Source organism: Gorilla gorilla, chromosome 1 (genome assembly GCF_029281585.2).
Source record: "Gorilla gorilla gorilla isolate KB3781 chromosome 1, NHGRI_mGorGor1-v2.1_pri, whole genome shotgun sequence".
Lineage (NCBI taxonomy): Eukaryota > Metazoa > Chordata > Mammalia > Primates > Hominidae > Gorilla > Gorilla gorilla.
In genome coordinates, this window is record NC_073224.2 from 55,242,054 (window position 1) to 55,268,366 (window position 26,313).

General features: G+C 49.1%; 1 protein-coding gene and 1 pseudogene across 2 annotated transcripts in view; one reads left to right on the forward strand and one right to left on the reverse strand.

The window, feature by feature from the left end:
- LOC129534054 (small ribosomal subunit protein eS10-like) lies at nt 1-13,345 on the reverse strand (annotated as a pseudogene). The gene is made up of 2 exons (XR_010135075.1): nt 13,176-13,345; nt 1-6,240 (listed from the first exon to the last, which is right to left on the reverse strand). The product of XR_010135075.1 is annotated as a small ribosomal subunit protein eS10-like (transcript).
- The window catches only part of CSRP1 (cysteine and glycine rich protein 1), a 23,883-nt gene continuing 10,790 nt past the window's right edge, over nt 13,221-26,313 (forward strand). Inside the window, exons 1-2 of the mRNA XM_004028140.5 lie at nt 13,221-13,525; nt 24,307-24,419. Coding sequence (XP_004028189.2) covers nt 24,308-24,419 — 112 coding nt within the window. The 5' untranslated portion in view covers nt 13,221-13,525; nt 24,307. The remainder of the gene's footprint in view (nt 13,526-24,306; nt 24,420-26,313) is intronic.

The window sequence follows — 26,313 nt, forward strand, 5'->3', positions numbered from 1 at the left end:
TTTTTTTTTTTTGACTGTAAGTTTATTCATTGCATAATAATCCTCTCCAATTTTACTGAGGTGGCTGACCACGTCCACAACAAAATCCATCTCTGAACTGGAATTTGTTTGCTGACCCAGCCCCAGCCTCAGCTTTCTTGTTGGCACCAGGGGGCACAGCACTCTGTTTGTAGGTATCTCTGTTGGCTTCCCCTCTTGTGAGTCTTGCAGGTTGCTCACCCTCCAGACCTTTAGGCCAAGGCCTGCCAGTCTCTGGACGGCTGCGGTGTAGGGTGGCAGGCACAATCTCCGAGGGCAGATGAAGGTAATCACAGAGATACTGGATACCCTCATTGGTAAGGTACCAGTAGAAATGTCTCCAGGCAAACTTCCTTCACGTAGCCTCGGGACTTGAGAGACTGCATGGCCTTCATGACACGAAGGTTGGGCACATTCTTGTCTGCCAGCTCCAGGTGCTTAGGCATGTGGACATCCTTCTTGGCCACCATGACTCCCTCCTTAAAAAGGAGTTCATAAATGGCAATCCGGTTCTTCTTAGGCATCAACATCTCGGTGGCTGTAGGGTCCGGGTGGGGGGCTGGAAAGGCACGTTCTTTCTTTCTAATAAAACTTTCCTTTTTCAAACCTATACTGTTGTCAGTAAATTCTTCCTACCAACCCATGAGTCAACCCCCTTTTTTTTTTTTTTTTTTTTGAGACTGAGTTTCACTCTTGTGGCCCAGGCTGGAGTGCAGTGGCACGATCTCGGCCCACTGCAACCTCCACCTCCCGGGTTCAAGTGATTCTCCTGTCTCCGCCTCCCGAGTAGCTGGGATTACAGCCACGCACCACCACACCTGGCTAATTTTTGTATTTTTAGTAGAGACGGGTTTTCACCATGTTGGCCAGGCTGGTCTGGAACTCTGGAACTCCTGACCTCAGGTGATCCACCTGCCTTGGCCTCCCAAAGTGCTGGGATTACAGGCGTGAGCCATTGCGAGCGGCGAGTCAACCACTATTCGATGCGGGGCTCTGACACCTTACCCAGCACCGATGACTTTATAAATAAAATGTCCTATGTCCGTGCATATTATTTGGCAATAAAAAAGGAATGAAGTATTTATACACGTTAGTGAAACAAATAAAAATATTTCACCTTAAAATATCCTTCGACATATTTTGAGACAGCTGTTCAAAGGGCCTTGCAAACAGAAGTAGCCCTGCAAAGCTGTCTTTGGTGGGAGAGATTTGCATCAGTGGATAAAATCTTCACTGATGTGGGGCTTCTCTTCTTTAGATTTAGGAACAATTAACTGAGACTCTGACACCTTTAAAGGTCGAAAAGAAGTATTTACCATCAATTCTTTCTGACGGCTGCTACCTGTGAGATTTCATCTACCTAACACGACCACTTATGCTAGCCAGGCCTCATCTTTTCCCCCTCCCATAAGGTGTCTTGCCACTAAAACCTGCTTACCACTATAATCTGTTTTTGGCCATGCTCTGAGTCCCCATTCATTTTGTAACCTCAAGATGGTATGGGCCGAGAATGGTGGCTCATGCCTGTAATCCCAGCACTTTGGGAGGCGGAGGCGGGCGGATCACTTGAGGTCAGGAGTTTGAGACCAGCCTGGCCAACATGGTGAAACCCCATATCTCTACCAAAAACTACAAAAAGTAGCCAGGCATGGTGGCATACACCTGTAGTCCTAGCTACTCAGGAGGCTGAGGCAGGAGGATCGCTTGAATCTAGGAGGTGGAGGTTGCAGTGAGCCGAGATTGCATCACTGCACTCCAGCCTGGGTGACAGAGTGAGACCCTGTCTCAAAAAAACAACAAAAAAAAGATGGTATGTAAGCTCCTATACCCCACTGGGAGGTTAGGGTAACTCTGCAGTACTCCCCCGCGTGCATGTTAATAAATTTATATGCCTTGTCTCCAATTAATCTGCCTTTCTTCAGTTGTTTTTTCAGTGATCCTTCAGAGGGCAAAGAGGAAGCTTTCCCTTAAGTTATATAAAATAAACTAGACACAAAAGACCACATATTGTATGGTAACATTTATGTGAAATGTTCAGGCCAGGCGCGGTGGCTCACACCTATAGTCCCAGCAGTTTGGGAGGCCTAGATGGGCTGATCACTTGAGTCCAGGAGTTTGAGACCAGCCTGGGCAGCAAGGCGAAACCCCATCTCTACAAAAAATACATAAAAATTAGCCAGACTTGGTGGCCTGCACCTGTAGTCACAGCTACTGGGCAAGGGGGTAGAGGGTACTGAGGCAGGAGGATTGCTAGAGGCCAGGAAGTAGAGGCTGCAGTGAGCCGTGATTGCGCCACTGTGCTCCAGCCTGGGTGACAGAGCCAGGCCCTGTCTCAAAAAAAAAAAAAAAAAAAAAAAAAAAAAAAATCGGAACAGGGAACAGGCAAATTTATAGAAACATAAAGTGGATAAGTACTCGTGTAACCACCCAATGGCTTCTCCTTGCCCGATACGCAGACAGAGCAGATTTATCAAGACAGGGGAGTTGCAATGAAGAGTTTAATTTACAAAAACTTGGTGAAGGAGAGATAGAAGCTTTATTATTACTCAAACCAGTCTCCTGGAAAATTTGGAGACTGGAATTTTTAAGGATAATTTGGTGTGTAGGGGGCCAGGAAGTGGGGAATGCTGATTGGCTGGGTCAGCGATGAAATCATAGGGGGTCAAAGTGGGATTTTTCTTCCTGTCCTCTGTTCCTGGGTGAGATCCCAGAACTGGTTGAGCCAGATTACCGCTCTGGGTGGGGCCAGCTGGTGCATCAGAATGCAGTGTGAAAAATGGAGCACTGATCTTAGGTTTTACAATAGTGATGTTATCTTTCGGAGCAATGGGGGAGGTTCAAAATCTCGTGGCCTGTCTGCATTAATCTTTTGAGACTGAGTCTCACTCTGTCGCCCAGGCTGGAATGCAGTGGCACGATCTTGGCTCGCTGCAGCCTCCGCCTCCTGGGTTCAAGCGATTCTCCTGCCTCAGCCTCCCGAGTAGCTGGGACTACAGGCCCCCGCCACCACTCCCAGCTAATTTTTGTAATTTTAGTAGAGACAGGGTTTCACCATGTTGGGCAGGCTGGTCTCCAACTCCTGACCTCAGGTGATCTGCCCACCTCGGCCTCCCAAAGTGCTGGGATTACAGGCCTGAGCCACTGTGCGCCCGGACTGTCAGCATTAATTTTGAGGCTAATTTGTTAGTGCTACGCAAGCAGTCTGGTCCCCAAGCAAGAAGGGGCTGTGTTAAGGGAAAAGGCTGTTTTCATCTTTGCTTCAAAGTTAAGTTATAAGCTGAATTCCTCCCAAAGTTAGTTTAGCCTCCGCCCAGGAATGAACAAGAGCAGCTTGGAGATTAGAAGCAAGATGGAGTCAGTTAGGTCGGATCTCTTTCACTGTGATAATTTTCTCATTGCTGTAATTTTTGCAAAGACAGTTTCAGTTGCTAGGGATGTTGCAGGAAAAGGCAGGAGTGATTGCAAATGGGTACAGGCTTTCTTATTAGGTTAATAAAACGTTCTAAAATGGTCTGTGGCGATGATTGCAAAACTGTAAATATACCAAAAACCATTGAAATGTACACTTTAAAAGGGCAAATCATATGACATGTGAATTATATCTCTTTAAAAAAAAATGTTATCATATACCATATGTCTATGTGGGCTTCCAGCAACTCTTCTGGTGCTCCTGGAGTGGCCAGGTCAGGTATGACTAAGAATTCATGGTATGGCCTCTCTGTATTATCTGACTCTCCTCCCTCCCTCCCTCTCCCCCACTCCCTCCTTTCCTTCCTTCCTTCCTTCCTTCCTTCCTTCCTTCCTTCCTTCCTTCCTTCCTTCCTCTCTCCTTTCCTTCCTTGCATGAACTAGATGCTACCCTAGGCACTGAGCATACAGATATTGACCAAGATCTAATCCTGTCCTCAAAGAGTTCACAACCTCATGATTGTCCTCAGCCCCCTGTAGCAAAGGAAACTTTTATTGGGACCACTTCTTTATACCCTGAGCTACGAAGAGTAAATCTAACCTTTCTAAAGTCACATACATCTGCACTTAGTGGGGGCTCAGGTGATGGAGCTCCAGTGCTCATAAGCAAGTGAAAAACATAAGGTAGATTTAATATCTTGTAGTTCTTTAGTCCTTTTCATCGCCAGGGTGGGTCACAGAATGCCCATAGTAAAGGAAGCCAAAGTCTCCTTCCTCTTTGGGTCTCAGGGTCCAGATATTGTGTAGCTGGAAGCTCACTACTGAGACACTCAGCAGATGCCAGGTAGGCAAACTCCCTATTTCCCACACAGCCAAGCTTGACCACCATTATTCCTGGCTCATGCACCCTTTCCTATAAAGTTGGTGGTTGACATGGAAGATCCTGGACATTCAGGTCATAGTGCCATCAAGGGCCTTGGGCTGTCAACCTCTGCTGTGGTCCTTGATCTCACTCCCTATTCATCTCTGTGAAGCTGCCTTCTAACCTGGGGCTGTGTCTTATCTCTGACCCAGCTCTTGCTCATGCATGATGACTGCTCCCTGCTTCCCTGTATTACCCCCAAATGATAGCTGCTATGCCTTGTGGTTGCTTGTGAAACTGCCTTTGCAAAATTATAACTGAGGAAATTATGACAGTAAAGAAATCAGACCTACCTAACCATTTTGCTTCTAACCTTTAAGCTGTCCTTGTTCATTCCTGGGCATAGGTGGAAATAACTTGGCCCTGAAGGAATTCAGTTCATGATTTGACTCTAAAACAAAATTAATAATAGACCTTTCCCAAAAAGACCCTCTTCTTGCCTGGGGACCAGTCTGCCTTTGCAGGGCTAACAAATTAGCTACAAGATTCGAAATTACAGTTTAGGGGTCACACAGTCTCTGGCTCCAAGAATCTGAACCTTCTTAAATTGTTCCTAGGGATAACACTACTGTTGTAAAACCTAAGATCAGTGCTTGAGATATCTTGCAGACCCTACACTCTGGGTGGATCAGCTGACACAACCCAGAACTGTAATCTGGCTCAACCAGTTCTGCCATCCCACCAAGGAACAGAAAATAGCACAAAAAACTCACTTCGACCCTCTATGATTCCATCTCCAACCTGAGCAATTAGCACTCCCCACTTCCCAAGCCCCTACTTGCCAAATTAAAACTCTGATCCCTGAATGCTCGGAGAGACTGATTTGAGTAATAATAAAACTCCAGTCTCCTGCACAGCCGGGTCTGCGTGAATTACTTTCTCCATTGCTATTCTCCTGTCTGGATAAATCGGCTCTGTCTAGGCAGCAGACAAGGTGAACCCGTTGGGTGGTTACACTTGTGCGCTTATCTTATCTCTCTTGCTACAATACAGTTTTTGTTAACTGTTGCTTTCTGGTTTGGCCCCTGCCTACTACTGTTTTTGAGGACTCAGCTTGGACACAGCATCTGGTTATTCCTGGCCACTTGCTATAAGAACACAAAGTCAATTCTCCCCCCTCTAAGAATCAGTCTTGGTAGGCCTTTACCCATGATTGCTAGTCCACTGCCTTTGCCAGCTGTGAGCTGCCATCCATCCCAGCCTCCTGTCTGCCCCTTGGAGTCCACTTCAAATGTCATCTCCCTCTTCCTCAGCATATTCTCTTCAAAGAAATGTTTCTCTTAAGTCTTGGTGAAGATGGCTCAGTAAATACTTCTAAAATCTTGTGTTTTCCCTTAGCAATGCCAAGTCTGTAAAAACCACTTTCTTTCCTAAAAATGCATTTCTGAAGGTACCATCAATGAAGATCTCCGCCTGAAATGACCTTCCTGCCAGCAGCAAGTTGTATTTTCCCCAAATGGTTGCAATAATACTTTCCATTCCACATACTCTTCCAGAACCTTGCCACTCACACATCAGGAAATGGAGTCTCTGTCCCCTTCTTTGAAACTGGGTGGGGCTTCGTGACTGTCTCAACTAGTGGAGCACAGGGGAAGATCTGCTATGGGCCTTGCGAAGCCAGTTTTCAAAAGGCGAGACAACTTTCTCCTGCTCTCTCTTGGGATGCTTGTCCTTGCAACCAGCCACCATGCTGTGAGAGAGTCCAGGCCCCATGGAGAGACCACATGTAGGGGTTCTGGCTAACAGCCTCAGCTGAGGTCCCAGCTGACAGCCAGCATCAGCCTCCAGCCACAGGAGTAAGGGAGACTCAGTGAAGAATCCAGCCAGCTCTCATTTGACTGTAATCACAGGAGAGATCCCAGCAAGAACAATCCGCTGAGCTTGGGAAAACCCTAAAACCATGAGAGAGAAAAACAAATGACCGCTCTGTTACACTACCAAGTTTGGGGTGGTTTGTTGCAGAGCAATAGGTAACCAGAATGCTGTCCATCTCCATATATTATGAGCCTAACCACCCTTTACGGCCCAGCTCATTAGCCTGTCACCTCCCATGTAAGCCTTCTCTGATCCCCATAATGGAGTTCTCTCCCTGTCTGAACTCCCGGTGCTCTTCCTGTGCCAGTCTCCTCTCCCACATCTGGGTGCACACTTCAGCTCTCCCCTCCCTGTAAAGTCTCCATTCTCCATTCATATCTCTCGGCACCTAGCCCAATGCTTGGCACATAGTGGGTGCTCAATACAGGCTTTCTCTGTCTGGATGCGTGAAGGATAGGGAAAGGAATCTTGGGGAGAGAACATCTACCAGTGGAGAAGAGAGGGTCCTGAGTTGCAAAACAGCTTCCAGGGCTTTCAAAGGCCTTTTTCACTGACTAGTGTCCTAGGACATTTCTGGCTTCTCTGCTAAGAATGTAGGATCATGAGTTAGAGTCAAAAGGATTTATGAATAAGTATCAAGTTGTCAGAGGTGTTTGAGCCGGAGCAACTCCATCTTGTGTAGGGGATGTGTAAAATAAGGCTGAGACCTACTGGGCTGCATTCCCAGACGGTTAAGGCATTCTAAGTCACAGGATGAGATAGGAGGTCAGCACCAGATACACGTCATAAAGACCTTGCTGATAAAACAGCTTGCAGTAAAGAAGAACGCCAAAACCCACCAAAACCAAGATGGCGACGAGAGTGACCTGTCCTCACTGCTACACTCCCACCAGTGCCATGACAGTTTACAAATGCCATGGGAACGTCAGGAAGTTACCTTATATAGTCTAAAAGGGGAGTCATGAATAATCCACCCCTTGTTTAGCACATAATCAAGAAATAAGCATAAACATGGGCAAAAAGCAGCCCTCAGGGCTGCTCCGTCTATGGAGTAGCCATTCTTTCATTCCTTTACTTTCCTAATAAACTTGCTTTCACTTTACTCTATGGACTTGCCCTGAATTCCTTCTTGCGTGAGATCCAAGAACCCTCTCTTGGGGTCTGGATTGGGACTTCCTGTAACAAAGGGCTCCTTGGAAAGAAAGGATTGTCCAAGCTGAGGGTTTTCTTAGGATTACAGTGTACGGCCACTTGGGGGAGCCGAGGCGCGGCGAGGTGTCTTTCACAAGTTTACCAGCAGGTGGCAAGCTTATTCGTGGTTTCTTGCAAACTATGGCTTTATCCACGCACACGTTCATAAAATACTGAGCACCTACTCCATGCAAGGCTCTGTGTGGCTACAAAGGAGGGTAAGCTACAATTCCTGCCCTCCAAGACCTTCCAGGTGAGTGAACTCAATGTTTCCTTAGCTTGTCTTTGAGTTGAAATAGTTCTTCAAAAGTCATCCAATCCTTTCTTCTGTCAGTGTAATTTAATATAATCGACCCCGATGGAGGACAGGCGTCAAGAGTCTTGCCAAGGCCGGATGCAGTGGCTGACGCCTGTAATCCCAGCACTTTGGGAGGCCGAAGTGCACGGATCACCTGAGGCCAGGAGTTTGAGACCAGCCTGGCCAACATGGTGAAACGCCGTGTTGCAGGTTTTCTACTAAAAATACAAAAATTAGCTGGGTGCGGTGGCGCATGCCTGTAGTCCCAGGCTGGGAGGCTGAGGCAGGAGAATCGCTTGACCCCAGGAGGCGGAGGTTGCAGTAAGCATAGATCGCCCCACTGCACTCCAGCCTGGGCAACAGACTGAAACTCCGTCTCAAAAAAAAAAAAAAAAAAAAAAAGAGTTTTGCTGAAAGTCTGGTTATTTTCAGTCTACTTCACTGCTCTAAGTAGATTGGCCAGGTGATCATAGATAAGATCAGAGCAGTGAAGGTGGTATGGCTAGGGACCAGGAGAACAGGGAGAAAGAGATTTTAAAGCAGGAGAAAAGCAAACTGATCAGTAGATTAGGAGCTGGCGTGATTGGAACTGGGCCTGTCAGAAAAGCCTCTCCTGAGCCTTCAGCCAGCTCCCTGTGGCCGCACTTCCCTAGAGCCTGTCAGGCTTGGAACAGTGGAGCCATGCACAGCCAGCTGCCCGGGAGCTCCCTGCCGCCTGCTCCTGCCCTGAGTCCCCAGCTCCTCCTGCTTTCCCCTCCCCACACTTTGGCTGTGAGAGCCACTCCACAGTTTTGCCTGTTTGGGACAGAGGCAGTGGCTGCAGAGGGAGCAGGAGGGAAGTGACCTTACATCAATTTCAGGCCAAGGGGAGGGGAAGAGGAAGTGGTCATTTAAAAACCTATCTAGACTGTTTCACAGTGTTCTTAAGGACCCAACCCTGAGCCACCCCAGTGCATTTCTGAATACCACCTTTTAAGCTCCCCTGGAGCTTCACAGTGTAAATTTCAGCCTGAAAATCAGAAGAGATTTCTGGATCAGGAACCCCCTAGAGTTTTTATTTTGTTCCTTTCTAAATGGATTTCTCCTTTTCTTGCCTCTAAGCATTTTATTTTTATAACATGTATACACTGCCTTTTCCGATTTTCATTTGCCTCTGGCTGCCAAGCTCATTTCTCCAGCAAACCCTGAGAGATTCTAGGAATCCTCCTTAGAAAACATGAATACAGGGACTGAAAGCAAATGCTGGGCCTTATTCCACAAGCCCCCTTTGACTTGCCTTATCCTAGCCTAGGCACAGCCGAACAGTGCCAGAGCCAGGGAGAGCCTTGCAGATCACCTATGTGGGTAGGCGGGCCTAGTCATATTCCCAGGGGCCCACAGAGATACTACCCACCAAGCATGATACATTTCCTAAGAACTCCATTTCTCTGAACAGTAAGTAATTTTATTTATTTATTCATTTATTTTTTGAGACAGGGTCTCACTTTATCACCCAGGCTGGAGTACAGTGGAGTATAGTACGGCTCACTGCAACCTCTACCTCCTGGGCTCAAGCGATCCTCCCACCTCAGCGTCCCTAGTAGCTGGGACTACAAGCATGCCACCATGTCCAGCTAATTTTTGTATATTTTGTAGAGACTGGGTTTTACCATGTTGCCAAACTTGGTCTCAAACTTCTAGACTCAAATGATCCACCTGCCTCAGCCTTCCAAAGGGTTGGGATTACAGGTGTGAGCCACCGTGCCTGGCCAGTGAGTCATTTTAAACATTATCTTTTTATGAAGACAAATACAGTTATGTGCCAAGGAGAATGCAAAATTCAAATAAATTTTTGCAATAAACCCCAAGACTTCAAGGACTGGGAGTGGATTGATTCTGACAACACTGTGGGTTCCTTACATTTACCTCTTTGCTGTCAGAGGTACCTCAGTGGAAATTTTGGAGAATACTGAGTTAGTCCAACCTCCCATTTCACACATGAGGAAAGCTGAGGTCTAGGCCATGGTCACAAAGCTACTAAGTTAGCTACTGCTGTAAGCCCTGGTCTCCTCACATGCAAAGCAGGGGGTAAAAATAGTCCTTACTTCATACAGCTACTGCGAAGATTAAAGGGGACAATTGTGTAAAGTACCTGACAGGTAGTAAATGCTTAATAATTATAATTATTCCTCATTATCAACAGTATTTTATTCGTTTTTTGTTTTTTTGAGACACAGTTTCACTCTGTCACCCAGGCTGGAGTGCAGTGGTTGGATCTCGCCTCACTGCAACCTCCACCTCCCAGGTTCAAGCGATTCTCTTGTCTCAGCTTCCACAGTAGTTGGGATTACAGGCACATGCCACCATACCCGGCTAATTTTTCTATTTTTAGTAGAAATGGGGTTTCACCATGTTGACCAGGCTGGTCTTGAACTCCTGACCTCAAGTGATCTGCTGGCCTTGGCCTCCCAAAGTGCTGGGATTAAGGCATGAGCCACTGCGCCAGCCATCATTAGTATTTTAAATCATAGATGACAGAGCTGAGACTCAAACTGCAAGTTTAGGGCTGGATTTTTTTTTTTCTTTTTTTAGACCATTAGATGAGTAAACTTCTTGAGGTCAGGATCCAAGTTATAGGCTTCCTTGTATTCCCAGAACCTAGAGACCAGCACAGAGTGGGGCCCCAATAAATGTCTTCTGAGTGAATGGTTGGATGGATACATGGATGAACGGGTGGATGGACGGATGGATGGATGGATGGATGGAGGGATGGATGGATGGATGGAGAGACAGATGGATGAACAAGTGGATGGATGGGTGAATGAATGAATGGATGGATGGACAGATGGATGGAAGGATGGACAAGAAGATCTCCAGCCCAGACTGGATCTCTAATTTCTCTGGGATGATGAGCAGAGCTAAGCCAGACACATTCCCTTACTCTTTCCTCAGCCTCACACTCAGGTCCCCTTCACTTGGGATCAATGCGGAAAAGAAGGGTTTCACCACAGGAGAGGAGAGAGAAGATGTAGCATCAGGATGCTGATGAGGGAGGAAAGAGAAGAAAAGATGCCAGAGGAAGTGGCAGACAAAGTTGGAAGCTGGAGGACAGGGGCCCTACTTCCTGCCTGTAACAGGCCCCACTTCATTCCTAGCAGCCATCAAATACCAACCCAGAGGTGTTGGGAAATAGAGTGCACAGAGAGAACATAAAGATACTGAAAAGGTTAGACATTTGTGAGAGTCCTGAGAAGCAGGTAAGCCCCTAAGTGTGCCAAGCAAGCCTCCTTCTAGAACCCCTAGCAGACAATTTATTGGTGATGAGCTCTGACTGCATTGTCTCTGCAGATGTGGGTGCTGCTGACCAGCTCGGGCCAGTCTAGACATGGTTATATAAATGAGGTCAGCCAGAATGAGAACCTCTGCAGAATGAGAATCTCTGCCTTAAGGATGTCCCAAGTATTGATGACATTCACTGATTTTTCTGTGATTTCAACATCAGGATTGTTCCTGTTTGCATGGTGGGTAACCCCAGCATCACCTTTGACTCAACTCAATCCCAAAGCCCTTCCTCATCCCTCAAGTCTTCTTTATCTGCAAATGTGCTATCTAAGACCAAGCCCAAGTAACTGGCAGCAGGCTGGGAGAATAATATAGTCAGAAGGTGAGAGGTTCTGGAAAAACACCAAACAAGGCAGGTCCTACTTGGCTTCATCTGTAGCTCTGCATAGACAGCTCCTAAGACAAGTGACCTGACAGTCTTTGGGTGGAAAAGTGGGGTGACCATCTGCCCTGGACTGCCTGAGATAGTCCTGTTGCCTTAGTGTAGTTACGAATACTACCACATACCACTTACTGTCCAAAGCATTCTGGTTTAGATGACACATTGTACAGCCACTCTGTTTACAAGGTGCTTTAAGATCTAGGAGAAATCCAAGTGTGACTGCAGTGACTGCTCTTCTTTTTCTGGATCTACCTAAAGCCATTTCACAGCACAGGTTGGCATGTCCTCACAGGGAAATCTATCAACAGTCCCACAACTCCAGAGAGGACAAACCCAGACCAAAGAAGGAAATGTAGGAGTTTGCCCTTTTGTAAAATCCTGGGCAAAACTCCGAGGCTCATCTCTCCAAGATACTGAGAATTGAAAGGAGAGGGGGAAATCCCATGGGATCGCCATCTTTGGGTGGAAGCCCTCGGTCTCTGACACTGATGGTGGTTCTGCAGTTTAATGGACCTGTTTAACTATTGTTTGGTCAGTGCAGCCGTAACCAGAAATTCTTCTGGTTTCTCCTCCTACATCTTGGTTGGGTCAGATGAAGATGGCCCAATCTGCAAGAAACACTGGTTGTGTGCTTCTAGACATTTTAATCTCGGAGGGCCTTGTTTATAGGATGGACCTGGCCAAAGGAAAGATGTTACTTACGGTAGAAAGCAAGAAAAACCTAGATAAACACTTTTTTTTTTTTTTTTGAGGCACACTCTTGCTCTGTCGCCCAGGCTGGAGTGCAGTGGTGCAATCTTGGCTCACTGCAACCTCTGCCTCCCGAGTTCAAGTGATCCTTCCACCTCAGCCTCTCGAGTAGCTTGGATTACAGGCACACACCACTACGCCTGGCTAATTTTTTAAATTTTTTTTGTAGAAACAGGGTTTCACCAGGTCTCGAACTCCTGGGTTTAAGCAATCTGCCTGCCTCGGCCTCCCAAAGTGCTGGGATTACAGGCGTGAGCCACAGTGCCTGGCCAAATACTTCATTTTCTAGATCATAAGATGCTGAACTTTATTCCTGGCAAAAAGTTGATTCAGCAAACCAGGGCTTTAAGTGAAGCCGGTTGGGGCCTGAACCCTTGACACCTGCCCAGGGTGGAAGACGTAGCAGCTGCATCTATGGGCCACCTGGGGTGTAGGGTGACCAGCTGGAGGCTGTGAGCTTCTCTGCTCCCTGAAATGCCTGCACGGGGCACTCAGGAAGGGCTGGGGACCGGGTGAGGAGGTGCGGACAGAATGTCCCCTGGAAATTGCCCCAGGGGTAGCCTGAGTGGCCTGAGCCTGTGTCTGTCCTACTGAAGGTTGGAGCCCCAGAGAAAAGCCTCTATGGAGGCACCCACTTTTCAGAACTGCTGCTTTTGCGGGAGAACACCTTTTTCCAGGTGTTGTCCTTAGGGTAGCAGAGAAGACTGGGAAAAACTGAGGGGCAAGAGCTGTTGGAGGGGGGAGTTACATTTATTGAGTGTCTATTACATGCCGGGTGCTGCTGAAGGTCTGCGGGTCCTACAGGATCTCCTTTTAGCCCTTCACATCCCTGTAGATTACACGCCGTTCACAGATGACCCTGAACCCAGAAGGGCTGTCTAGGCCCAGGGCCCAGCTAGTGAGTGAATGGGCAGAATCAGACCTGCCCTGGAAGGGTCTGTCTTACCCTGGCGCCCAAGATGTGTCCCTTACCCTCTGCCACCAGAACAAGTAAATTCGAGACACCCTTTCGTTAGGGGCTCAAGTTTATCATGGGTCTGACCTCTAAGGTCATATCTCCGCCTTCTCACCTGACAGACAGGAAACTCCTGAAATGCCCCTCGCACGTGCAAGACGTCTTCCGCAGTGGCGGCGACAGGGCGCACAGTGGGACCGCAGCACGAGCTCGGAGCAACCCCAGAGTCGGCGACTCCTGCCCCCGCCCCTGCCGGCCGGCCTTCCCGGGGCCTGGGAGGGCAGCACCGCCGGGCTTCGCGCCATGACATCAGCTCTGGAGTGGTGCAGTGTGCAAAGCCCACTGGTTGGCGTGGCCCGGGACACGCCTTCCCCGGAGCGGAACAAAACGGCGCGCAGGCTGGGCGCACCCAGCCGCCACTTCCGAGAGCGCCTGCCGCCCCTGCGCCGCCGAGCCAGCTGCCAGGTGAGTGCGCCTTGAGTCGCGCGGCTCTGCCCGCCGCGGAGGGGCGCCTGGGCACGCACTCAGCCCCTCCCGGTCTTGCCAGCCCCGCCGCAGCCCCGGGGCTGTCGCAGGCGGGGAACTGTGAGAAGTGACCGCAGTTAGCCCGGCAGTGCTGCTCTTTTCTGGAGGCACTAGGTCCCTCCCCATCCCGGGCCTTCCTGGGCTTCCTGGACACAGTTGACTTCCGCGTGTGCGTGACCCAGGGCGACCCGGCTCCCCGCAACCGCCTGCAAGTCGGGCAGAACAATCGGCGATTCTGCGCGCCACTGACACTCATTGTATGGCAGAGAGATGAGGGCATCCGTGCCACCCCCTCCCTCACCCTCCTGCTGGGGAGAAAATGCCCGCGGGCGGGGTGGGGCAAACATCTGGGCCTGACCTTGGACATCTGTGTCCCTGAGCGCAGGTGTGAGTTTTCCCTCTTGTGAAAGAACTGCATGGAAACCTCTCCACTCCAAATCTTGGTGCTAGGTGGTGATGGTTACTGAAACCTGAAAGAGCCTGCAGTCAGTGTTTTGTGGCCTCAGTCCTTGAAAGCTGGGAAGTGATAAAGGGGCTGGTATTGAGCACATTTAAAGCAAATCACAATGTGTTAGCTAACAATCAGCCCTCTGAGGCAGGTATTGTATCTACTGGTACAGACTAGAGAATATTTTGCATGCTTCTGGTTCTGGTGCTGTTGTGAACTAACCAGGACCCAGGAATCGGCTGGAGCAATAGTGGGCTCAGGCTCTGCCTAGAGCCCTGGGCTCCAGCCACCCACCCGCTGCTCCCTGAGAGTGAATGAATGGGCAGGCTCTCCCCACGCTGGGATACTATCACAGTGGCACCGAGGAAATCCACTGGGCCCTGGTAGAAAGTATATCAGTATATCATGAAGAGGTGGCTTGGAGTCTTGGTGGGATTGTTTGGAAGGCAGAGTTTTGACTCTTGGATTTGCCACTTAACACGCAGGTTTCCTTGGACAAACTATTTAACTTCTCAATGTCTCAGTTTCTTTCAGGGATGCTACTTGGGGAGCATATTACACAGAACCTCCAACACAGGAGTGATCTCTCAGTTACTGTCTTTCTTGTCCTCCCCTCATCCCTTGCCTTCCTCCCAGAAGCTAAGGAGGCTGGAGGTGCTGGTTGTCTCCCTCTGTCCTCTCAGACTGCATGTTGGGGATTTTCCCCAGGTGGGATTTGGGGATGGGTACTGAGCCTCCCCTCAACTGCTCTCACTCAACTGCTGCCTCCTGACTCTCCAGCTGGTTTCTGGCTACCTCTTTTGAGAGAGACTGTCCTCAGCCCTCAGCTGCTGGTGGGCAGCTTTTACCCATTGTTTCCTAAATCCAGCCTCCTCCTGCTCACGGTCTTCCAGGGAATGACTCTTTGCCTTGGAGAGGATATCCGGGGCGGAGGCAGTCAGAGGAGGAAGGAAGTTTATCCTGCAGAGGGTGTAGTGTGGGTTAGAGGAGAGGGAGGAGAGAACTGTCTGCAAGGCCTGAGATGCCCAGGATGGAGGGTATGGGGAGGAAGCAGGAGAGAAACTAAAGAGAAGGCCCATCAACTCTGCAATTGGCCTGCTAATAAAATGGGAAAAACAGGGGTGCTGTGGCCTATTTGCCTCTGGTCTGTCTTAGCACCTGCCTTCCTGGCCCAGGTGTTTGCTCTTTTAGTTGCACACATGTGCATCTGCCTCTGGAGCTAGTGAGTCCTGACTGGGCCAGAGTTGCAGCCTGGGAGTGTAGTGACACTTGACTGAGTGATCAGTAAACATTTGATGAATGAGTGGGGTAGCAATGGTCTTTCCGCTGAGTTGGCCTACGGGATACTCATAAACCTTGCAAATAGTTGCTAGCCAGTTTTTCCACTTGGGTAGATTGACAAGCAGGTGAGAGAAAAAAGGCGTAGTTTTTTTTGGGCTTTTTTGTGTGTTTTTGTTTTGAGGCAGTCTTGCTCTGTCACCCAAGCTGGAGTGCAATGGCGTGACATTGGCTCACTGCAACCTCTGCCTCCTGGGTTCAAGTGATTCTCCTGCCTCAGCCTTCCAAGTAGCTGGGATTACAGGTGTCTGCCAATATGCCCAGCTAATTGTTTGTATTTTTAGTAGAGACGGCATTTCGCCATGTTGGCCAGGCTGTTTTTGAACTCCTGACCTCAGGTGATCCACCTGCCTCGGCCTCCCAGAGTGTTGGGATTACAGGCATGAGCCACTGCGCCCGGCCTGGTGTTTTTTTTTTTTTTTTTTGAGACAGCGTCTCACTATATTGGCCAGTCTGGTCTCGAACTCCTGGCCTCAAGTGATCCCCTCCCTGTCCCCACCACCACCTCAGCCTCCCAAAGTGGTGGGATTACAGGCATGACCCACTGCGCCTAGCAACATAGTTTTTAATTCACTGTCCATCCCTGGTGTGGGAAGCAAATTGGGAAGGCTTTTCTGGCAGGTTGTTAAAGTTTTAAATATGTATGTAAGCCTAGCTTATTGTGAAACGTTGGCTTGCCAGATGAAGACACATGCGTTAAATATTTTGGGATCCAAAGAGGTGCTAGTGAGAATAAAAAGACTTTTTCCTCCAAGTCAGCCATTTGGCATTACTCAGGGCATATTGTCAAATATCAAAAGAGATACAAACCTGAACGATAAATGTTAGAGTTGGCCTCTCCTTAAGATAAGGATAACCAGATGTCTGCACTTGCGGTGTACCAGACAGTGTGAGAAATACTTCACATGTGTTATCTTGGACAATTTATGAGGTAGCTACTGATGCTCTCCATTTTACAAATGGAGAAACTGAGGCTCAGAGGTAGTAAGAAACTTGCTCAGGATCACAGCTGATCAGTTGTGGAGCTGCCATTCAAACATAAGCTGACTGTTTCCAAAACGTATGCTCAGTCACTACCTTATTATTTTTCTTTGCTCCTCTACATTTCCTTTTTCCAGATCAACTCACTAAGGAAATATCTGCCATTTGTGAAACACATCAGCTTTACAAGGTGCTTTACAGTGGCTTATAAACTATTTAAGGAAGATATCTTTCACTTGGATGGATCAGGGTTAGAACTCCTGACCTCCGGGTTTTCAGTCTGTTGCACGGCCAGGTAGGAGCAGAGGGGACCCCTGAGAGTTAGTTCCCAGCCACTAATGGATATGCTTTCACCAGCTCTGCATGTTTGAGTTTCAGAGCCAGGTTTGCAGAAAGAAAAGAAGCCTGGAAAAGAGCCTGCTTGAGAAAGAGAGAGCTAGCAAAACTTGAGGGGAGGGCAGAGAAGGTGAGGTGGAGGGGTCCTGGGTTCTGACTGCTGTTTCTAGTTGTCAAGAATTTATATGGTAATGACGTGCCTGTACTACGCAGCTACCCAGGAATGTGTCTGACGCCAGCACTGAGTAATTCCCATGTATGGTAAAGTGTGTAAATACGGGGGCAGCTAGCATTTCCAGACTCTGGTATTTCCAGTGCTTCCCCAGGGCCAGAAGGCAGCGTCTGAGTCTTCAGCGGTGACAACAGGGGAAGAAATGGAAGGTTAGCAGCTGGAGCTCAGCCCCAGCTAGGCAGCCAGCACCCCCTACCCCCGACTGTGTGCCTGGCTTTCTTTATGCAGGGGTGGCGTGGGTTGGTGCTTCCTGGGATGTCAGCTGCAAACGACCTGTGTTTTTAAGGCCTAAGTGCTAATGTGTTTTAACTTTTAAAAAATTAATCAAAGAAAAATCATTCAGACCATTTTGTTCAGCATGGAATAACCAACATCATTACAGATCTGGATAAAAGCAAGGAAACCCCATCTGTTAATTTGTCTATGAGGCTTTATTATAATACAGGATTTCCTGTAGAAGTTTTGAAATACTACAAAGAAGTCATCGACCTCCATTTCTACCTGTGTTGACCTTCAGACTTCTTTTTTTTTGAGACAGAGTTTCACTTTTGTCCCCCAGGCTGGAGTGCAGTGGCACGATCTTGGCTCACTGCAACCTCTGCCTCCGGGTTCAAGCAATTCTCCTGCCTCAGCCTCCCAAGTAGCTGGGATTACAGGTGTGCACCATCACACTCAGCTAATTTTTTTTTTTTTTTTGTATATTTAGTAGAGATGGGGTTTCACGCTGTTGGCCAGGCTGGTCTCAAACTCCTGACCTCAAATGATCCGCCCACCTCAGCCTCCCCAAGTGCTAGGATTACAGGAATGAGCCACTGCGCCCTGCAAACTTCTGAACTCCAAGAGTAGGGAGCTCTGCTCTAGAAGGCACTGGGGGCAAGTGGGGAAAGGGAGAGACATATACCGCCCTTGTCAGCTCACAGTCTCACAAGGGCCACTGGACATGGATTTGAAAAGAGAAAGCTCATTCGATAGAGAGAAGGATTCCTGACCTAGAATGACAGTCAAGTTCTGGAGGCCCATGGGGCCTGGATTGATGGTAGCTCAGTGATGCTGGTTACCTTTTCAGAGAGGCGGGTCATGTGCACGGTTCTGAAGGAAACATGAGGCGGGACATGGAAAGCTGAGGCCAAGCCTGCCCCATCTCCATGGCAGCCATTCTCCCCCTACCCGTGACCCTGAGCTTCAGGAGAGGCTGATTTCCTGAGCTCTCAGGTGTCACCTCTAAGACTTGGCTCTGAGCCCTGACCAGCCCGGCCCCCTCCTCTCTCTGCCCTCAGCTGCTCTCTGGACACTGGGGCATGGAGGCAAAAGCCAAGCTGCAGATTGGAAGGGATGCCAGCCCTCCTGTCCACCTGGCAGATACCAAGCAGCTCAGCTAATGCGAGGGAGCTAGATAAACATCTGACAGGTTTCTACTGGAGCAAGTGGGTGGGGACTTTAACCCTGTGCAGTCAGTCACTCTTTGGCCCTAGGGAATAAATGATTTTGGAATGGGAGAGATGGGATTTTTCCACTGGAGAAATAAAGATATGGGATGGTTTTGAAGGGTTTGATAAGAAGGGGCTTGCCTTCAGACACTGGTGGCTGGCAGTTAGGGATTTTACATCTCTGTGATGGTTCCTTCAACCTGTCACCTGAGCCAGACTTTATTTATTTATTTATTTATTTATTTATTTATTTTGAGACTGAGTATTGCTTTATTGCCCAGGCTGGAGTGCAGTGGCACGATCGCTGCTCACTGCAACCTCCATCTCCTGTTTCAAGCAATTCTCATGCCTCAGCCTCCTGAGTAGCTGGGATTACAGGTGTCCGCCACCATACCCGGCTAATTTTTGTATTTTTATTAAAGATGGGGTTTCACCACGTTGGCCAGGCTGGTCTCGAACTCCTGACCTCAAGTGATCCGCCTGCCTCGGCCTCCCAAAGTGCAAGGATTACAGGTGTGAGCCACCGCACCCAGCCGAGCCTGACTTTCATGAGATTTGGGGTGACTGTGAGAGTCTGTGACCTTTTTCTTCTCCTTTTGCTGCTGCTGTAAGAGCTGCCACCTTGGCTTTCTTGTCTCAAGGCTGAGGATCTGGGTACGGTCCTAACTGGGGATCTGGGTACAGTCCTAATGGGACAGCCAGGCTAGGAAGATGCAGCAGCAGACACAGCAGGCTTCTAGCCGCCAGCCGTTTCAGGAAAACAGCTGACCAGGTGTTTCCAGCCATTCAGTAGAAAATTCAAGCTCTGTTCTCTGTTGAGATGGTCAACAGAGTGAAATGGGACATCACAGACAGGTGGGGGGAGCTAAACCCCAAAGAAGGGCAAGTAACTTGTCCCAGACTCATTCGCTGGGCTAGCAGATGAATCAGGAGTTCCTGGCCCTATTTGGCATGTTACTTCTTAAGCCTCGCTCCTTCCATTTGTGGACTAGCTACATGTGGATGGCTGGCCCACATCTAGCAGTGTGAAGTTGAGGTATGACTGGGCCAGTCATGTGAGTGGTAGTCAGAGGGGCGGGCACTTACAGTGTGCTGGCCATCACTTCCATACCTCCTCATTTAATCCTTACAGCTGAATTTTAGAGAGTCCATATACGGTCCATTTTAGAGACAAGCAAATTGACACTCAGAAAGGAAAGTAACTTGCCCAAGATCATTCAGCTAGGAAGGGGTAAATCCGTATTGATCGAATCCCAGCTCCTGTTTTCCTAACCATTGACCTGTACAGCCTGAACTCTGACCTTGGGAACTTCTCTTGTCCCAGCCTTCTGCAGGGCCTCTGTGCCGGAGAGCTGGGAAGGCAATTAAGAAGGAGCCAAGTGTCCCTCTAAGGCACTCCATGAACTCTGAGAAACAGGTTTCCTTTTAAGGCAATTCGGCCTCCCTACAGGCAGAATTTGGCTGTTGGAGAGAAGGGCAGAAAGGGAGGAGGTGGAGTGAAGACTGAGCCCTGCCTGTTGCCAGGGTTCCCTCCAGCTGAGCCTCTTCCCCACAGGCAGGGTCACCTGGAGGGGTCCTCTTGTGGGCAGAGGGGGACAGGACCTCATCCACAGGCACTGCCTGAAACCCTTCCTGGCTAGGGATAGAGTCATCACTTTTCATCTCAAGGCAATAGAGCCCTGTCCTTTCACTGGGCTCTTGAGGGGAGACCCCCCACCCTTGCCCTAACTAAATGACCAGGCTCAAAAGAGCAGCCTAGCTAAGAGATGTCCTGAGCAGATTTTCCTTACTGGCAGGTCCTTGGGTTTCACCCATTTCTCCGCCCATGTTCTTGATTCCCTGGGGCCCTGCTGGATGTGGGCCCCTGACACGGAGCCAGGGAAAACAAGGGGAGGCCTGTATGGAGCTGTGGGTCTCCCCCAGAGGGAGAAGGGCTTTTGTGTCTGTAACAAAACAGTGCTTGGAACTGGCTCCCAACCATGTGGCTAGGGGAATTTTCCTCCCTTAGGGGTGTTCCTAGGGGCCTGAGTATGTCCCCTGCTGGTTCAGGGGGTTGGAAAAGGAGAAGGCCGAGGAAGAGGGCCAGCACTGATGTATTGTATGCCTATCATGAGCAGCCCCTCTTAAATATGCAAGGGCCACAGCATGGTGACTGGGACCCAGAGGACTCAGAAATAGATGAGCTTGCATTAGAATCCCAGGTCTACCTCTTCCAGCTGTGTGACTATAAGCAACTTGCCTAACCGCTCTGAGCCTTGCTTGTCTTGTCTGTAAGGTGGGCATACATTCTTTATCTTCGGATGATGAGGATGAAATGAGATGATGTGGCTGGGAGCGGTGACTCATGCCTATAATCCCAGCACATTAGGAGGCCGAGGCAGGCAGATCACTTGAGGTCAGGAGTTCAAGACCAGCCTGGCCAACATGGTGAAACCCTGTCTCTAATAAAAATACAAAAATTAGCCGGGTATGGTGGTGGTGGCGGGCGCCTATAATCCCAGCTACTCAGGAGGCTGAGGCATGAGAATTGCTTGAACTCAGGAGATGGAGGTTGCAGTGAGCAGAGATTGCACCACTGCAGTCCAGTCTAGGTGACAGAGTGAGACTCCATCTTGAAAAAATAAAGAAATGGGATGATGCAGATGAGCAATCTGATGCATAGTAGGCATTCAGTCCATGGCAGTGTGGGTGCCATGGCTGAGTTCCAAGGGTCACATTGAGTCACCTTATCAGAGGGAGAAGAGAGCTTGTGTGGGTCTGTACAACTGGATACATTATTCACAAGAGCTTCCCAAGCAGACCTCTCCTCACATCTCACTGGCCAGAAATGGTCTCAGCCTGTTCCTGATCCAGCCACTGGCCAGGGAATGGAATCTCCATGGTTGGCTTAGGGGACAGAGGCTCTGTTCTTCCATCTGGGGAAGGGGCATCTCCCCAGTCATTCAATGGCCTGAATAAAATCGGGGTTTTGTAGCAAGGAAGAAGGGGGAAATGGCCGATGATTAGGCCGACCATAACACACATTGCTGATTGCTGTTCCTGTCTAACTGTCCTTCACATTGTACGGTTTTCAGCTCCAAACCTTTGCTTGACAAGGGCAGCTAGCAGTCCTCAGTACAGAAAGAGGCTGAAGGAACAGTGCAACATCAGAGGCTGGGAATGGGGACTGTCCCTGGATCTGGGGGCTCAGGCCACATGGGTTATCTGAGGAAGACAGAGATGGGGATGTGAGCAGTTACAGAAATTCCTGCGGGGTGTGTCAGCGATGTGTGGGAGCCTGAGGAAGTGCAGCTGCTCCAGAACCTGGGAAAGGGAGAACTGGGCTTATGCAGCAGGCATGGTCTACCTAGATCCCCCAGCATCACTAACACCACTTCCCCACAGTAAGCTCTGCCTCTCAGCCTGCACACGCTTACCAAGCACCTCCACTAGGAGCCAGGCTCTGCAGAGATTCACCATGTAGAGAAAATGGCCCCAGAAGCTGTGGCTTTCAATATTAGTGCATCCTTCATTCATTCCTCAGCTATTTCCTGGCCACCTATATGAACAGCCACATGCCAAGTGCTATGCAGGGCATGGGGACAGAGTGGTGAACGTGACCTGGATCCCTTCTTGAGCTGAGGCCCGTGTCACCCTCAAATGGGAGCTCTCCAGTAGAGGAGACTGTATCTCCCTCTGCCCTTGACATTGACTCTCCAGCTGCTGGTGCAAGCCCTGTTACCAGGAGGGTGGGCTCTGGTTGCCAGATCCCGGTTTTCAACATTTCCATGTGACAGGTTCCGTGAGCTCTCTCCTTAGGCTCCTTTGCCTCCTGAGGCAACAGATCCCTCTGACTCCCAGCCCGTTTATTTCCCGGCACCTCCCTGTGTCCTTTACTCACCAAGTCCTGGGCAACCCCCGGCACCAAGCCTGTACCCACTGTAGGTGGTGCTTTGTATAGCCCTTCCCTCATGAAATTCTGTTGAAAGAGCTGGAAGGGTGGTCTTCCTCCTTCAGCCACGTCTGTTGAGTGAGCGAGTGAAATGGAAGGAGAGAAGCAGGCCCCATCTGTTCTCCACACTCACTAGTGTTACCTTCCGTGCTGCTCTGTGGCCATGTGGGCACTGACCTGAGGCATCACTTGGACTTCTGTGTGCTGTATATGTGCCAGGTACTGTGCCTTGCCTTTGACATATCATATCTCATTTAATCACCAGACATACTCGGTGAAGTCGCTATTTTTATCCTTTTTTTTTTTTTTTTTGAGACGGAGTCTTGCTCTGTCGTCTGGGCTGGAATGCAATGGCGTGATCTCGACTCACTGCAACCTCTGCCTCCCAGGTTCAAGCGATTCTCCTGCCTCAGCCTCCTGAGTGGCTGGGATTACAGGCAGGCGCCACCACGCCCCACTAATTTTTCTATTTTTAGTAGAGACAGGTTTTCACCATGTTGGTCAGGCTGGTCTCAAACTCCCGACCTCGTGATCTGCCCGCCTCAGCCTCCCAAAGTGCTGGGATTACAGGCATGACCCACTGCACCCAGCTTTTATCCTTATTTAACAGATACAGAAATCAAGGTTTGGAAAGACTGACTATCTTGCCCAAGGTCACACAGCTAGTGAGTGGCAGGATTAAGATTGAGCCAAACCTGCATGGCATCAGGACGCCAGCTCTGAACCAACACCTAGAGCATCTCAAAGTTGGTCTGGGCCGCCTGCTTTGTTTGCCTGGGGTGCTTGTTAAAAATTCAGATTCAAGTACCTCATTCTCTCAAGTATCTCATTCTCAGAGGTTATAATTCATTAGTTGTGGGGTGGTGTTACTAAATCTGATTTTGCAAAAGCCCCTCACTCTGAAGTTGATAACTCTGCCCTGTGTGCCTACCTCCTGCTTTTTTTTTTTTTTTTTTTTTTTTTTTTTTGAGACAGAGTCTTGTTCTGTTGCCCAGACTGGAGTGCAGTGGTGCTATCTTGGCTCACTGCTACCTCTGCCTCCCAAGTTCAAGCGATTCTCCTGCCTCAGCCTCCAGAGTAGCTAGGATTACAGGGGTGCACCACCACACCCGGCTAACTTTTGTATTTTTAGTAGAGATGGTGTTTCGCCACATTGGCCAGTCTGATCTGGAACTCCGGAACTCCTGACCTCAGGCGATCTGCCCGCCTCAGCCTCCCAAAGTGCTGGGATTACAGGCGTGAGCCACCATGCCCAGCCCTGCATTTAAAAAACAAAACAAAACAAAAAAAACCTTTTTTCTTGTGGTGAGCTATAGCTTATATACAAAAGTGTGCACAAAACCTACATGTACAGTTCAAAGAATAATTATAAAGTGAGCCCCCATATGACAACCACCCCGAGTTAAGAAGGAGAGCATTGCCAGGCAGTGCCTTACCAGCCTCCCTGGTCTCCCAACCCAGTCATGGTCCCTTCCCTCTCTTAGAGGTAACTCTTCTAAGGTAAAAGCTTGTGATCATCATTCCCTTGCTTTTCTGTAGTAACTTTTCCACCTATATGTCCATCCCTTGACAATATGAGTTTAGCCCATTTGTGAATTGCATACAAATGGACTTGCGTTTTCCCAGCTCTGGTCTGTCTGCTTCTTCCCTTCCACATTCTCTCTGAGATCCGTCCATGTTGACGTGTGTAGGGGTAGGCAGTCCATTTTTATTGCAGCTGGAGCCTTCTTTATAAAGCCTGTTTCTTCTGCTGATCCACATCCTTTAGAGTGCCTAGCACAGGGCTGAAAATGCAGCAGCTGCTCTGTAAAGACCTGTTGATTAGACTGGGGGCAGGAAATCCCCGAGAACGTGCGAGGCTGCTGTTGAGAGCTAGCAGAAAGTGCTCTGCCAGGCCTGGTGGCCCCCCAGGCATTCTACTTTTGTCTTTCTCTCCTCTGGATCTGGCTGTTGCATTTCTGTCGTGGACAATCTGAGATGTTTCCATCTCCCTGTAAAATTAATTCCCGTTTCTGTGTCCCTTTTCAGAATGCCGAACTGGGGAGGAGGCAAGAAATGTGGGGTGTGTCAGAAGACGGTTTACTTTGCCGAAGAGGTTCAGTGCGAAGGCAACAGCTTCCATAAATCCTGCTTCCTGTGCAGTGAGTACGCCCCAGGCCCTGTTGCTGTTGCCTTGGACACCCTGGACGGGCCTGCCCCCACAGGCTGGGCCTGTCGACACCCCAGGGAACTGGTCCCATGGGATGTAAACAGCTTGACATTTGGCTGAAGCACAGCAGGGCAGGGAAACACTTCAGGGCCTCTTTGTTCCGTTCAGAAGCTTCTTTCTAAGGGATGAACTGGCCAGAGCGGGTCGGGGTGGCAGGCGTTCAGGGGCTGAAAGCCAAGCTGTAAAGACTTGGTTAAGAAAACTTTCCACTCAGCTCTCTCTTCTCTCTCTCCCTGTCATGATTTCACCATTTCAGAGGAAAACACTTTCAGCCCTTTGCACCCTAATTATCTCTTGTTCAAAGGCAACAGAGGCCACAACCTCAAGGTGAAGCTGAGTCTGGAGGAAGAGTGGGGCTCCTCCTTCCTCAGCCCCTTGCAGGCTGGCCTGTTCAATTCTTCACTTCCCATTCCCACTCAGCCTGGGATGAGAGGAAGAGGGAGTGCAAAGTTCCCTGATATCTACTCCTAAGAAGCCAGAGCAAGGTTTGCTCCAGTCATAAGCCTAGATGAGTAAGAAATCAGACAAAAGAATACCAAGCAACTGACAGAGGTCAGGTCGACCCAGGGATCCTGACACCGTGATGCTGCACCCACTGGTACCTGGGCCAGGTGATGTTTCCAGGATGTGGCAACTTGGTGAAGCCTCTCCTCAGGTTCCTAAATGAGTTGGTTCATTGTAATCAGAGCAGAAGGTCTGGGTTAGAAGAAGAGGCAACTTCAGCAAGGTGCATTTTTCTTTCCTAAGACAGAGTCTCACTCTGTCACCCAGGCTGGAGTGCAGTGTCTTACTGCAGCCTCCACCTCAAATGATCCTCTCACCTCAGCCTCCTGAGTAGCTAGGACTACACATGCATGCCACCATGCTCTGCCAATTTTTAAAAAAAATTTTTAGAGAGACAGGGTCTCCCTATATTACCCAGGGTGGCCTTGAGCCCCTGGGTTTAAGCAGTCTGCCCACCTCAGCCTCCCAAAGTGTTGGGATTACAGGTGTGAGCCACTGTGCCTGCCAAGTTACATTCCCCATGATGGTAGGCAGAATGGATGGTAGAAGAATGTCTTAGTTAAAAAAGATTCGGTGTTTATTATCTGTGTGATGATGGACAAGTTACTCAGTTTCTCTCTGGTTGAGTTTTCTCATTATTACGGAGGAGGTAATAATAGTTACCTCATGGGATTGTTGTGAGAATTAAAATGAAAGAAGCTTGTAAAACAAAGCACTTGAAATAATTATGAGTGTTGAAGAAATGATATGCACACAGTCATGCGCACGCACATGCACGTGCACACACACACACACACACACGCACACTGCTGAGGGATCTGTAGCAAGACAGTGTGAAGCAAAGAAGCCCTCACCAAGATCTGAGGCCCCGAAGATGGGGAGATCCAAGAATGGGGTCCTGTCTGTTCTGCATTACATGAAGCGAAGTTTCATGATTTGTGCTCCAGAGTAGGATACAGATGGGCCAAGAGCCACCTGTTCAATGGACGTTTGCATCTCTGCCTGTCGCTAGGTAGACCAACCTGAGGCCACGCCGCACAGGGCAGCAGGGGCCCCACATCCTGCTCAGCTGGGCCTGGAGTGACAGCTCCAGGGCTGCGTCTGATGAATGGGGAGTAAACAAGGTTTAGTGGAGTTTTGTTGGCTTCCAGCCTGCAAAGGAGGCCAGAAACAGCAGCGTCTTGTTATCAGCAGTTCACTACTCTTAGGAATTTCCAAGCCGTTTATCTTTCCAGAGGGAATAAGAGAGAGCTTAGTGCTGGCTGGGAAGGGGGTCTAGGCTGCTGGGGTCCTAAGGGCCCCTCTCTTTGCTCTCGGATATT